Source organism: Engraulis encrasicolus, chromosome 18, assembly GCF_034702125.1.
Source record: "Engraulis encrasicolus isolate BLACKSEA-1 chromosome 18, IST_EnEncr_1.0, whole genome shotgun sequence".
Classification (NCBI taxonomy): Eukaryota; Metazoa; Chordata; class Actinopteri; order Clupeiformes; family Engraulidae; genus Engraulis; species Engraulis encrasicolus.
This window is the reverse complement of record NC_085874.1, coordinates 47227692-47242691: the sequence shown is the minus strand read 5'-3', so window position 1 is coordinate 47242691 and position 15000 is coordinate 47227692. Positions and strand designations below refer to the sequence as shown.

Here is a 15000-nt window from a genome sequence, read left to right as displayed (position 1 = left end):
TTCTCTGGGTATGGCAGTGCAAATTTTACCTCCAAGCTAACAGTTAACATTGAGTCCTATGAGATCAGTTAACCGCGAGCTGGTCTCATAGGACTCAATGTTAACTGCTAGCATGGAGGTCAAATTTGCACTGCCATACCCAGAGAACGGTTGAAAGTACAGAAGAACGGTAAAACCCTATTATTTAACTCAAGGGGAGGTGTAAAATAGGCTTATTTCCAAAAATGGGACAGTATCACTTTAATGCTCCCAGTGATTTATTTGCACAACGTTTCGGACCTTCGTCCTTTTTCAAGTGCAACCAAGGTTCCAATTCTATTATTTACTTCAGTTACTTTATTTTGTCAAGCACCTGTACCACTGATGTGCGCCCATTCTCTACCTCAAAGAACCAATTATTAGGTCAGTGTTTTTTCAACATTGGGGTCGGGACCCTAGTTGGGCTCGTCTGGAATTCAAACGGGGTCGACTGAAATGTCTGAAAGTGTGTGAAAAAAGAATACTGATACTGTTTTTTTTGTCTTTACTCGAGACAGGACAGTGAAGATGTTGACAGGAGAGTAGTGAGCAAGAGACAGGAAAGGATCGGGAAATGTCCTTGAGCGGGAATCAAATGGCTCGTTCTTTTGAAACTTGATTGTCGGAAACTCCGGCTTCCACCTCGGAAAAGTGCAAAAGAATGGGTACTCCAATCGGAGTTCCGAAGCACAAACTCAGAGCGCTTCTGTGTACTCCGAGTTGGTTCAACATTAGTGTTTTCAGACATTTGGGCCAGTATTGTCCCCAACTGTTGCAATAGAATGCATTTACAACGGATGTCGGGAGAACAAACCTCGGCTCTACCGACAACCAAGTTTCAAAAGAATGAGCCAAAAGTCCCCCGCGTCCCCGGAGTCAATGCGTGGCCACGGCCAAGGCCCCCAATTAGTCTTTTTGTTGAAGAAAGGAACACTTGTCTGACGTAAAAAGGCAATGTGCAGTAACTACCTATTCTGTAAAATTTCAATTTAGACTGAAAATACTTTTCATAACACCTCCTTTATTTTGCAACAAACCCTTATGCCCCAAACATGTCCCGTTTCAGAGATTTTGCTATGTCAAATTAGCTGTAAATGCATTATCCAACCTAATATCAGTACTTCAAAGTAGTAGTTTCAGTGTTAACGTAGCTACTGCACTTTACCTTTGTAGTGCAGTAGAGATGACTGTTTTTGGAAAGGAGTAGCCTGGTAAACCAGCGCCACCCGCTGGACGCCGAAGTTTTTCAGCTAGCGAGTGGGTCTGGCCTCGGATCTGAGAATGTTTTGAACGCTGTGCCCTGAGTCAGGCAAAACCAATCACAACGCAGCGATTTGATTTGAATCAAAGCGGGCAGGGTTTTGAGGGAGTGACGACGAACCTCGCAACACACCGTTGGGAAAGCACATCAACGGCAAAGATCACAGATTGGTCAGAGTGCCAGCACGGTTTGAAAAAACAACAGGTTGTTCTCATCAACAATCTTCGGATGTATCGTTCATCGGGGCCAGACTAAATTACTCTGGTCTCACATTTAAGCTGGTTTATCAGGCTAGGAGAGGAGAGTACTTACCGGTTCTCCTTGGTACCATTTGGCGTTGAACTTCTCTGGGCTTCGCAACGAGAAGTCGGCATTTCTGGTCACGTCATACATCTTGTTGTCCACTATGCCATGAGATTCAGGGTACAGACCCTATGGTATATACAAATGCAAGCAAACACACACACACACACACACACACACACACGCACACACACACGCACACACGCACACACGCACACACACGTGTATGTTACAGTGATGTTTAACCCACTGATGCTGGCACAGCACGAAAAGGGGGATTTGTGGCTCTGTGGACGCCACCAATCCTCCACGGAATTGCCTAAATTTCGTCGGATCGCTGCCGCTTTTGAAGGTGCGAAATTTAAGGTTTCGTTTCGTCACTAAAATCGGTCGGAAGCGAATCAGACCGGGGGCGAGCTGTCCTGTGCTGCTGTGCATACGCAGCATTGACCTAGATGCCTGGAGTGACATAGACAGCGTTCAGGCTCATGAAATTTGAGATTTTTTAAATTAAAAATGTGGATATATTAGAGCTGAATCAACACATTCTAATGCAAGGGGAGGGTCTTGGCTTTCAAACGCAACTCATTTCATGTTTTTCTATGCTTTGGAGGTTGAGATATTTAGGGTTTCATAGGCTGAGGACAACTTTTCCTCAAGGGTTTAGGCATTTCGCATTCACAGACGTTTTTTTGCAGGTGCCTTTGGCTAAAATGGGTTGAACATCAATTTACATCACATTCTAATGCCTTGTGTAATACAACAATAAATAACAGTCATTTAAATAAAAACACAGAACCACAGAAGCCACAGGGATAGATATCTCCCATCCCCATCTCCACCACTTTGCCACAGGTATTGTACGCATTTCTTCAGCGACCACAGACAAGCCCGGCCTGTGTTGCAACATTAACTGTGCTAACAACTGGATAATTGCATAAGCCCTCGTCTGGGGGCTGGAGCACTCATGCACAACTACTGTTGACAAGGCCCGCTGACAGGTTTTAGCCAGGCCCAGGACAAAGTAATCTAAAAGAGCCCCCCCCCCCCCAAAAAAAAAAAAAAGAAAAAAAGAAAAAAACTGAACTAAATAGGGGCTGCCGTGGCCTAGTGGTACTGGTTAGAGAGTTGGTCTTTGAATCTAGGGCTTGCAGGTTCGAATCCCCCCAGGCCTCTCCCTACATCTCCATCCATGGCTGAAGTGCCCTTGAGCAACTCTCCATTGTTCCAGGGACTGTAAACAATACCCTGACAAATAATAACTGTAAGTCGCTTTGAATAAATGAAAGTGTCAGCTAAGTGCAATGTAATGTAAACTAAAAAAACACTCATTCTGGGCCCCCCTTGTCCCTGGGCCCAGGACAATTAACCCTTTTGCTGCCCCCCTGTTGCCAGGCCTGACTGTTGATACCACACTATGCATTTGTGGCCCACAGAAGCATGTGTGGTTTATGGAGGATGGCAAGAGGGCTGCGGGTTCTGGTGGTCGTCTGGGGGCTGAGGACGTGCTGCTGTAATTTTTGTGAAGTTAAGAGTATATAATCCATAGTCTAGTCATATCTTAATGCTCATACACAGGGGCAGATTATGATGCCCTGCATGGGGTCCCTAGGCTAGAGGTTGCTGTGGGCCCCCTCGGAAAAGCAAATTTCACAAAATTTAGAAAGTGTTATAATTACACCCTAGGAATTAAGGATGGCATGTCTACCAACTGGCCTCAACACAACAGATTACATTTTGCTTCTTGTCACAGTTTTCCTTTTTGGACATTCAGGGCCCCCTCTGGCAGCTCCTACACTAATGCTGGCGTTGATGCCACACTGTGACTATCTGACCCACGAAAGCATAAGTCATTTGCAGAGCACTGACAAGACTTGAGGCTTTCTGGTCTGAGTCTGAGGGCTGGGAATCTGTTGAGCGTAAACTCTCAGCGATGATGTAGAGGCGGTTTGGAGTAGCACTGCCTGGGAATTATGTGGAGCATAGACTGTCATTGTTGACGATGATCTACGTAGAAGTTGGTGATGGCATACACTCAAAAGGACAAGGATGTAGTAGACAGGGATGCTGACAGGGGAGGGGGACAAAGGGGACAGCTGTCCTGGGCCCACGTGAAGCATGTATTCCATTCCATTGTATGTAGGGGGGCCCTTTCAGATGACTTTGTCCTGGGCCCAGCCAAAACTGTCAGCGGCCCCGGCTGTGGAGGTTGCTGAACGTCGTAGCATGGGAATGTGTCTAGCATAAATTCTGTGACAAAATCTATCATGTAGGAGTTTGTAAAGATGGGTCATTGTTGGACTTGCAGCATGTTCAGCGCAATGGAATAGTGATGAAAAGGGATGTGGAGAGATTATGTTTTGGGGAAATTGCTAAAAGGTGCACTGTGCAATATGTCTAGCAGTTTCTTTCCAAAATTCATGCTGCCCATTTGCAAATGTTACATTTTCTCACGGATATACCACTACCATCAAATTCTAAGTCTTCATTATGACTGGGAAAATGGAACTATTCATACATGAAAAGGTGGATCTTCTGCATGTCCGTCATTTTGAATATCCAGAAAAATATTTTTTTTTAGCAGCAAAACTTACTGTACTTTGGTCATATTAGTACATACTAGTTTATTACTAAGTTCATATTAATGAAAAGATTAAATTTGGCAATAGGCAGCACAGTCCCAATGAGCAGCATAGTTGCAATACCTACTGTGGCCAGAATCCTATACAGTGCACTTTTAAGTGTAAAGTTAGTAGATCCTCATAAACTATCATTGATGACGGTGTAGAGAAGGGGGAGATGGTCTTTGAGGGAAATTTGTACATTTAGAATCTGAAGGGGGTCTATGGTAGCCTGGCAACGCCATCCTATGTACTCCACTCCATCTTGGCTCCGCACATTGTCTGGTAAAAGCCTCGAGCTCGGTTCTCTCAGTGTTTAGCCAATCAGCAAACAGTTGAGAGTGGTGATGCAGAACTCACCCGCTAAGTCCGTTACTGATTGGTTAAGGTAACTATATTCACACTTTTGTTTTGTTATTTGTATGCTTTTGCAATGCTATATCGTAACAGTGATGCTAACAAAGCACAATATGGGTTTTAATTTGAATTCGGAACTCCAATGAATGTAAATGGCAGAGTAAGATTAGAGCATCTCCCACCCTCCACAGAGACGGATTCCTCTTGGCTTTTTGCCCAGGCTAGGTCTATGGGGTCATTTTAAGCATTATAGGTCAAGTAAGTTTAAAGGGACACTGTGTGAGATTTTTTGTTATTTATTTCCAGAATTCATGCTGCCCATTCACTAATGTTACCTTTTTCATGAATACTTACCACCACCATCAAATTCTAAGTATTCATTATGACTGGAAAAATTACACTTTTCATACATGAAAAGGGGGATCTTCTCCATGGTCCGCCATTTTGAATTTCCAAAAATAGCCATTTTTAGCTGCAAAAATGACTGTACTTGGACCATACTAGAACATATTTGTTTATTACTCAGTAAACTTTCATGTAAAGATCAAATTTGGCAATAGGCAGCCCAGTTTCAATGAGCAGCATAGTTGCAGTACCTTTTTTGACCATTTCCTGCACAGTGTCCCTTTAAAAATCAGAAGTCTACATTGATTGAAATGCGTTTATACGGACACACAGCTTGGATATACAAAGGTTATCTTGATACAGAAAGTTATAATGACTTTTGATAAACTGGATTTTAATGTTTTTTTTTTTCATGAGACTTGCCGTGACAATGGTGTAGTGGTTGGGGAAGGTCTTGGTCGGGTACACAGGCCTCATGTGGGATGCTGTAGTGCCACATCTCCCTAGAGGAGAAGAAGGGAAGAGGAACGGAAACTTCACAATACTTATAAAACGGTTAAAAGGCAAACAAAATCAATCAATAACTGTATGAATGAGGGTAAGAATGAAAGAGGAACTGAAACTTTACAGTAATTATAAAATGTGTATAATGCAAAATGAATCAATCACTGTATGAATGCCTGTAAAAAAGAAAGAAAGAAAGAAAGAAAGTAAGTATATTTTTCATTGATTGATTAATTCATTCATTCATTCATTCATTCATTTTTACCTCCGCCACAGAGGTTATGTTTTCGGTAGCATTGGTTTGTCTGTCTGTTTGTATAACTCAAAAAGTTATGAACAAATTTGGCTGAAAGTTTGTGGAGTAGTTGGTAATGACAAAATGAGGAAGTTTTTTTTAAAGCTTTTTTTTTAAAGTCCAGAAAAACAAGGTAGAAAGACATGGCGGAAAATGAGGGTGTAACATAGTCAAATGTTCTATCCATCAGCCTTCTTGGCGGAGGTCTGCAATCTCTGAGTGCATTTCTTGTTCATTCGTACAAACAAATGAACCAATAAATGAATGGTATGGAAACAATTACAGCTTAGCAGCCACAGTATAATAACAGAGGATATCAAGATCATACTATGAGCAAGCAACAGTGAAAGTTTGCGATATACTGTACTGGACTAAGAAGTGTGTAACTCACTGAGTTTGGAGATGACAGGCATCTGGACCTCGTAGGACTTCATGTACGATGCTCTGAAGCCATCCAGAGATACCAGGATGAGAGGGGGCTTGGAGAACCTGCCACACAAGAAAACACGGGGCAAATATTGTTAAATCCTGGCTCCATCACGGAGGTACGCTTTCTTTATAGAGTAGATAAAGAGGTACAGGAGCCTCCGGTCCAGAACCACCAGACTGGCAAATGGTTTCATTCACCAGTCCATCGGGATGTTGAACTCCCTCCACCCCCACACAGCCACACGGGCTGCTCCAGCTACCGGACAGAGAGCGAGCTAGGACCCTGCAACTTGATTTGAGATAAACGACACAAAAGGCATGAAGGAGTGTACACATCCTGTACTATGCAACCCAGGAGTCTGCCTACAATGGGAGGGGGGGAGGGGGGGCATTAAAAATTTTCAGAAATATCCACCTCTGACCCATAAACAATACAACTCCACTAAATAGTCAACAGCAACACACAGGCGCGCGCGCACACACACACACACACACACACACACACACACACACACACTTTTATTTTGAATTTTTGAAAAATACTTCAAAGCCCACTTGGAATACCTTCAGGGTCCACACAGTTTGTCAATCACTGATCTGCACAAATCTACTCATTATTGCCTTAACTTTAATCAATTACACCAGCCACCTGCAGCTGTTTCCTGTGACGTTTCACTAGTAATTTCACTAGTCTCCACACTTGTAAATCTTCAATCTGGATTCATATAAGTTTACTCTGAAATATTGACACCCCATTCTGCGTAGCCCCTCTTCCCAGCTGCTGTTAAACAGTAGCTTAGTGCAGTGTTTCTCAACAGGGGTGCCGCAGGCCCCCCTCAGGGGTGCCGCGGAAACGTGGCTGATAAATAAATTATGTAATATAATACATATTTGTCTAAATTGATAAATTAATGTTAGTCAGTGGAATCTTTCATCTGCCATTTACGCACAATAAAGTAAATATAGGTCGCCCCAGTCAGCTGCAACTTTGAACGTAGGTTGTGTGACGTCTCCAAATGTGTTACTTTTCTGAGTTTGTGTGGTATCCAATGCGATGCCATGTTACGGGTTGTTGGTTTGGGCTGTTTCATGAATTGAAAGGGTGCCTCACCTAAAAAAAGGCTGAGAAACACTGGTTACAGTACCAACATGATGCCATCAACTTTTTTCTGCTAGTTTGTTGGTGGTGGTTACACAATATACAGATAGACAGGGTGGTCCAGAGCCGACCCAAAAAAGATGCGACATCTCTATCTTTATTACAACTATAATTAGACTCGCTGTGGCCAGAGTTATTAGTCTATCTGTCCGTCTGACTATTTTACAGTCGTAACTTGCGTAATTCTCTGCCACCGCATTGGTTGACGTGTCTATGAGAGAGTCCGTCACAGCTCAGCTGCTACTTTGGCCCACGACTTTGGCTCGGACAGACAGACTGACTGACAGAGGGAGACGGACAAACAAGACAGATGAACACACACACACATATACACAGACACATACACAGACGCACAAACACACATATACACAGACACATACACAGACGCACAAACACACATATACACAGACGCACAAACACACATATACACAGACACACAGAGACACAGACACACGCACGCACGCACGCACGCACACACAAACGCAAACACATACACACACAAACATACATTTACACAGACGCATACACAGACGCACAAACACACATATACACAGACACACACACACAGACACACAAATGCACATATACACAGACACATACACACACAAACACACATATACACAGACACATACACACACAAACACACATATACACAGACGCACAAACGCACGCATGCACGTACGCACACACTAGGGGTGTGCAAAATAATCGTCATATCGATGCATCGCGATACTTACTCTCACGATACAATGCATCGATTCATGACAAGGTATCGTGATACTTATTTTCTCAATATACTGCATGGATTCATGACAATTGATTATTTGATAACAATAAAATTCGATTTGCCACGGGTTATTTTGTTCAGTAGAGGAATAGGTAATATTTCTGTTGTGATGTAAGCTCTCTCACAGATGATAGAATGCTTAAATAGAATGAACTGACTTAAGAAAGCTACACAGCAACTGACACATAAGCTGTATTTTACACATTTACTGAAGTAAATATCGCAATGCATCACAGTAGTACATGAATCGCAATGCATCGTGATAGAATCGCATCGTGGCATGTGTATCGTGATGCGCATCGAATCGTGAACCCTTTGCCAATACCCACCCCTAGCACACATCCACACACGCAAAGACACACACAGACAAAGACACACAGACACGCAAACGCACAAACGTACGCACACACACAAACGCAAAGACACACACGCAAACAAACACACACACAGACACACACACAAAACACACACACACACACACACACACATAGACGAACAAACACACACACACACACACACACACACACACACACACACACACACACACACACACACACACACACACACACACACACACACACACACACACACACTAGTAGGCCTGTGCTAATGGCCCTGGGACAGACAGGCACATTCACCACTGGGGTGAGGGATGAGCCATTGGTGGTGGCACAGAGACGGACATTCAGAAGCTTCTGGAGGTGGTGTGTGTGTGTGTGTGTGTGTGTGTGTGTGTGTGTGTGTGTGTGTGTGTGTGTGTGTGTGTGTGTGTGTGTGTGTGTGTGTGTGTGTGTGTGTGTGTGTGTGTGTGCGTGTGCTCGTGTGTGTGTGTGTGTGTGTGTGTGTGTGCGCGCGTGTATGCACATATGTGTATGTGTGTGCGCGAGCATGGCATATGCATGTGTGTGCGTGAGTGAATCTGTGTCAAAGTTGAGAAAGTTGAGAAAGTGTGAGTGTATGCATGCGTCACGTGTCTCTTCCTCTTCCTCTATCTGTCTCTCCACCTACCTCACAGACCATCTGGAAGTCTCCACCTAGTTACGCCAACAGGCATCAGTCAGTCAGTCAGTGGGCTGCTGCCTCACTCCAGCCTTCCTTTTTCCACCAAGCTGTGACGTCAACTAACGTCCCAAAAATACCCACACAAGTGCAGACCAAAACTGACTCGGCAACCGAAAATAGACGCCCCAAAACCACAGAGGAGAGAAGAGGCTGACTGCATCATGCAGTGTTGCCAGATTGGGCTGTTTCCCGCCCAATTGGGCTGCGTAGGATGGCTGTGTGCGGGTGAAAATGGCATTTAGCAGAAAAAAACGACCAATTTTTCCCAGAGAAATCAATAGAATTGGGCGGGATTTTGTGCTTCTAGACGGGTTTTGAGCATTTTTGGGGCTGGAAATCATCAGCCTCATCTGGCAACCCTGACTGCATGGGTGCCAGATGATTCGGGCCAGCAAAGCGGTGTAGGTAGCAGGGCCGCGTGCCCAACTTTGGTTGCCATTCACACCAAATGATGTTCTCACTGGTTGCCATTACCGCTGGATGTCTTTCCCACTGATAGTTAGTCCCCGTGGGGCACCATGGGGTCACGCCCTCTACTTCCTGATTCATGGGGCAGGGGAGTCAAAAATAATTACTGGGCTTGAAAATGAGTGATTTCTGGATTTGTGGTGCATAGGTGAAGGTCCAAGGTTTGGATTGGTGTCAAGAAAACACTAATTTTCAAGCCCTGTAACTATTTTTTGACTCCCCCTGCCCCATGAACCAGGAAGTAGAGGGCGTGACTTAGGTGCCCCATTGGTTGTTATTCTCTATTGGTGCTATTCCGATGGTTCCACTGGTTACTTAGCATAGGTGAATGTACTACAAAGTAGGACTGTAACAATATTGCACTAAACAGAGAAATCGTAATACGCAGAGTCATGATAGTCTACTGTATGCCGTTTCAAGAAGGTGGTATCGTGATATGCCCTTTCAAAGTTCAAAGTTTCAAAGCTCCTCAGTCCAGAAAACAACCACATGCTATGATGTGACAGTGCTTCCAAGCTTCAAATCATCATCATCATTTTAAAATATATTTAACCTCTTGTAACCTGTTCTACCTACAAACTATAATAGTTTTAATGTATAATTTTATTTTATAAGCAAATTAATTCATAAAAAAAATTGTGGGGTGTATCAAACTGTCCAACATCAAAAAATGTAGACAAAATATACACACTTCAAATCATTATAAAATTGGCATTTAATTTAATTGAATTCTTAAAGGGGCATTCCACCGGTGGAGACATGAATATGTTACTGAAAGTGGGTCATATGTATAGTAGAATAGTAACATACATTTCTAATTTGGTGCCTTCTTGGCCAAGAAAAGGCAGAAAATGACTTTTTAGTGCTTGTGGATTTGTGACAACAATCCCCATAATGCACTGCAATGCTCAAGTTCCACAGGCCACACCCAGTTATTTGGGACTCTATGCATCATCCCTCTCTCATCTTGCAGGCAGTGTTGCCAGATTGGGCTGTTTCCCGCCCAATTGGGCTGCTTAGGATGGTCGTGTGCGGGTAAAAATGGCAAAAACCCGCCCAATTTTAGCCATAGAAATCAATAGAATTGGGCGGGATTTTGAGCTTCTAGGCTGGTTTTGAGCATTTTTTGGGCTGGAAATCATCAGCCTCATCTGGCAACCCTGCTTGCAGGTGCATCACAGTGGGACAGACATCACTGGAAAGGAGAAGCTGGAGCACACTGCAGCTTAGTTTTCAAGACTTTATTTTGTGTACACACGCGACCAACGTTTCTGTGTTGCTACACCTTCTTCAGAGTCAAATGATAGCAAGAGAGAGACACACATTTCAAGACTTGACATTCACAGGTGATCCTACTTGGTTTGGCTAAATTGGTCTGATCTCATTGCAGGTAATTGACCCCACCCCCAACACCAGGACAAGATTGTAGACAATTAGACAGCTTGCCAACTTCCCAAAACAAAATAAAAAAGTGAAAAAAACAATACACAAAGAACATTGTCAATAAAACCACAGCTACAATTATTAGAAGACCACAGCCGCGATGCTGGAACAATTTGTTACAGAGAGCAAGACATATTGTGTTCCTCATTTATGCCCTGAGGCTCCACTGAATTTAGAGTATGAATCCAAAATGCCTTTCCACAAAGCCTCTCTGTCTAATTGTCTGCAATCTTGTCCTGGTGTTGGGGGGTGGGGTCAATTACCTGCAATGAGATGAGACCAATTTAGCCAAACCAAGTGGGATCACCTGTGCATGTCAAGTCCTGAAATGTGTGTCTCTCTCTTGCTATCATTTGACTCTGAAGAAGGTGTAGCAACACCGAAACGTTGGTCGGGTGTGTGCACAAAATAAAGTCTTGAAAACTAAGCTGCAGTGTGCTCCAGCTTCTCTTTTCCAGCTATGCCAGTGACTTACTGGCAGTGTTGCCAGATGAGGCTGATGATTTCCAGCCCAAAAAATGCTCAAAACCCGCCTGGAAGCACTAAATCCCGCCCAATTCTATTGATGTCGATGGGAAAGATTGGGCGAGTTTTCCTGTAAAATGCCATTTTTACCTAGCCTAGAAATCTAGACGCCCCTAGCGACCGCAAATTGAATTTGCTCCCGGGGGCAGTCTAGCGGACCCCGGTCGTTTTGCGAGGCTGAAAGTTATCCGATGACAGGGCCAATCAAATCGCGAGGGGGGCCGGGCTACCTAGTAAACAGGAAACTTTCTAAGAAGAAGCATGGTGTCCGTCCGTGCTACGTACAGCACGAAAGTGTTTACTTAATTTAAAAAGCCTGGATGATAATACATTTCGTGGCTGACATGGATTGATGTAATAATACACCATGAACTTATGGGGCACAAATAGATCTCAACACATTACCATTTGATCATTCGATGTTTTAAACTAGCTCGGTAAGCTAAGTTGAGCATTTTACAGAACCAGATAGTCACACGTTATTATCAGACCACTACTGTAGGTGTAGAATGAAATTGCTGCCCCAATTTCTAACAAGACACATGCCATTAAAAACGAGACATTTGGGAGCTTTGGAAGTCTTTGAGTAGCTTACTAAATAGATGGGAATGACACCGAGTCTACCAAGCTAGTGGCTAGCTAACCTGTCGTCAACAACACAGACCTAGGTATCCAGGTTAGGGTTAGGTTAGGGTTAGTCTTAGAAAAAAAAAACTAGGGTTAGAAACAAAAAACTAACATCAAAAAGATAACTAGCTCCGTTATATGGCGGTGGGATCGATAGTCTGGCTAGTGGGAGCGAGCTGACCGGGGAGCGTCCTGCGTTGGGAGCGACAATCCGGGAAAGTTATGGGTAGCTGGCTAGCTAACGCCGAACATGCCATGTTGACAACAATCATAAATATAACCATTTAACAAGCCCCAAATTGCTCGACATTTTGCTGATTGATCAAGGAGGGTCATGTGGTTGAAAACGAGGCATTTTTGAACTGTATAAGTGAAAACACGATTTATTAGGAAACTTGTTTGTGGCTGTGGTCATCACACGAATTCACTGCTACGACGGCTGGAAGTTGCCCCTTCACCTACAAAGAGGCCCTCGTGGCTAGCTAACCTGTCATCAATAGCAGAGCTAGGTATCCAGCCTTGTATTATATGCCTGCCCCAAATTCTAATAAGATCCATGTCATTAAAAACGAGACATTTGGGAGCTTTGAAAGTCTGTAAGTCGCTTACTAAATAGATGGGAATGACACCTGGTCTACCGACCTAGCGGCTAGCCATGTATTAGTTATGGGTATACAGCTAGCTAGCTAACACCGAACATGCCATGTTGACAACAATCATAAATATAACCATTTAACAAGCCCCAAATTGCTCGACATTTCGCTGATTGATCAAGGAGGGCCATGTGGTTGAAAACGATGCATTTTTGAACTGTATAAGTGAAAACACGATTTATTAGGAAACTTGTTTGTGGCTGTGGTCATCACACGAATTCACTGCTACGACGGCTCGAAATTGCCGCTTCAACTACAAAGGGGCGTGTCGCGTGTACGAGACAGCTGTGACGTTACACAGAAGTGTGTGGGGATTGGTTGTTTGCCATCCAATTGCGTGACGTTGAGTGCTGAAGCAACCGTTTATCCCGCCCACACTGCTGCCCAGCTCTCCTAGACCCTGGTACAGCTTTTTGCTGTACGGGTCTGGCTGCGCTAGGCTAATTTTTACCCGCACGCTGCCATCCTAAGCAGCCCAATTGGGCGGGAAACAGCCCAATCTGGCAACACTGCTTACTGGAGCCTCAATGCCAGTGATTTCAAAAGCACTGGGACACTGATCTGTGATAGGTCTGTTAGAGCATTAGGTCCAACCCCCTATGGGCGGGGTTGAAAAGGTGGGAAAAAGGCTTGTAGTCTCAACAGAAATCCACCTCTCTTACACTTCCTATGTCGATGATGCAAAATGACAATTTTTACATCATTGACATAGGAAGTGTTAAGAGATGAATGTGGATTTCTCCAATCTCAGGGGGAATTGAGAGATTTTTGAAAGACCATTCAAAAGTATGACTGGGTGTCTATCAATGGAAAGCCTAATGCAAAATGGGTGGAGTGTCCCTTTAAGTGTAACAGAATTTACCAACATCATTGTATTGTTTTGTCATTACCTATTTTCAAACTGATATCTGAAGTCTAAACGGTGAGACTGGCAACAGTCTTCATAGCAGGATTCATAGCAGTCATTGAAATTGAGTGCACTGAAAATTCAATAGAATTGTGTTCGATTTATGTTGTGAGCAGTGCCTTGACCAGAATAAGTGTCAGTTTTTCCGAAAATGTGTTGACAACAGGACTTTCACTTCATGAATCTTTATCTAATAATGGGTATGACTCAATGTTTCCATTCATTTGGCATAATCAGGAAATGTATTATATGCAACTTCCTTAACGTCTTGAAAAAGTAAACCTCCTGTAACCAGGGCATCAAAATAAACCCCAGTCTGTTTAGAGCAGTGGTTCCCAAAGTGGGGCGTAATTCCTCCTGGGGGGGCGCGGAGGCATCTCAGGGGGGGCATCTGATTTTGGATTTTTTTTTTCCCAAGAAAATGATTTCTCGCCAATAAGTCAATAAGTTTAAAGCTCTCACCAACATTATATTATTAATTGTAATGAATTTGAATACCATAGGAAATGAAAACACATCTGCATTCGACTGCAGTCCCTCTTTGTTTAATCTCACCAGTCACCTTTCCTCGCAGCGATCGCAAAATCAGTCTGCGTGACTACTGCTGTTGCTTGGGGGGGCTCGGAAGCATCCAGACCCTCTGAAGGGGGGAATGATGGAATAAGTTTGAGAACCACTTGTTTAGGGAAAGGATGTCTGTGATTTAGCCCTTGTGGTGCTCACAGTCCAGGACAACAACATGAAGACAAACTGGGCTACTTCTCAGTGACTAGACCCAGGGATGACCGGAGCACACAGCATACTTTTAGAGGTTTTGTCTCAGAGAGTCCTCTGAGGAACACACACGCACGCACGCACGCACGCACGCACGCACGCACGCACGCACGCACGCACGCACACACACACACACACACACACACACACACACACACACACACACACACACACACACACACACACACACACACACACACACACACACACACACACACACACACACACACACATACAGGTGCGTCAAAACGTCAGTCACTTTGTGCACCAAAAAATAAAAAACCTCTAAAAGTATGCTGAGTGCTACGGTCATCCCTGGGTCTAGTCACTGAGAAGTAGCCCAGTCTGTCTTCAAACCCCAGTCAGTGATTGTCTCTTCTTCAAAAGCAATTGGTAAAATGTGGTTCCAACTGTCATGCCCGATGTTTGATACTTCCTTTTTTCCAAAGATTTTTTTTAAAA

The 15000-nt window shown here is 43.8% G+C and overlaps 1 protein-coding gene across 1 annotated transcript in view; it reads right to left on the bottom strand.

The window, feature by feature from the left end:
* The window catches only part of enpp1 (ectonucleotide pyrophosphatase/phosphodiesterase 1), a 150693-nt gene that overhangs the window by 67665 nt on the left and 68028 nt on the right, over positions 1 to 15000 (bottom strand). The window contains exons 6-8 of the mRNA XM_063223728.1: positions 6096 to 6193; positions 5329 to 5408; positions 1592 to 1711 (exon numbers count right to left, since the gene is read on the bottom strand). Coding sequence (XP_063079798.1) covers positions 1592 to 1711; positions 5329 to 5408; positions 6096 to 6193 — 298 coding nt within the window. The remainder of the gene's footprint in view (positions 1 to 1591; positions 1712 to 5328; positions 5409 to 6095; positions 6194 to 15000) is intronic.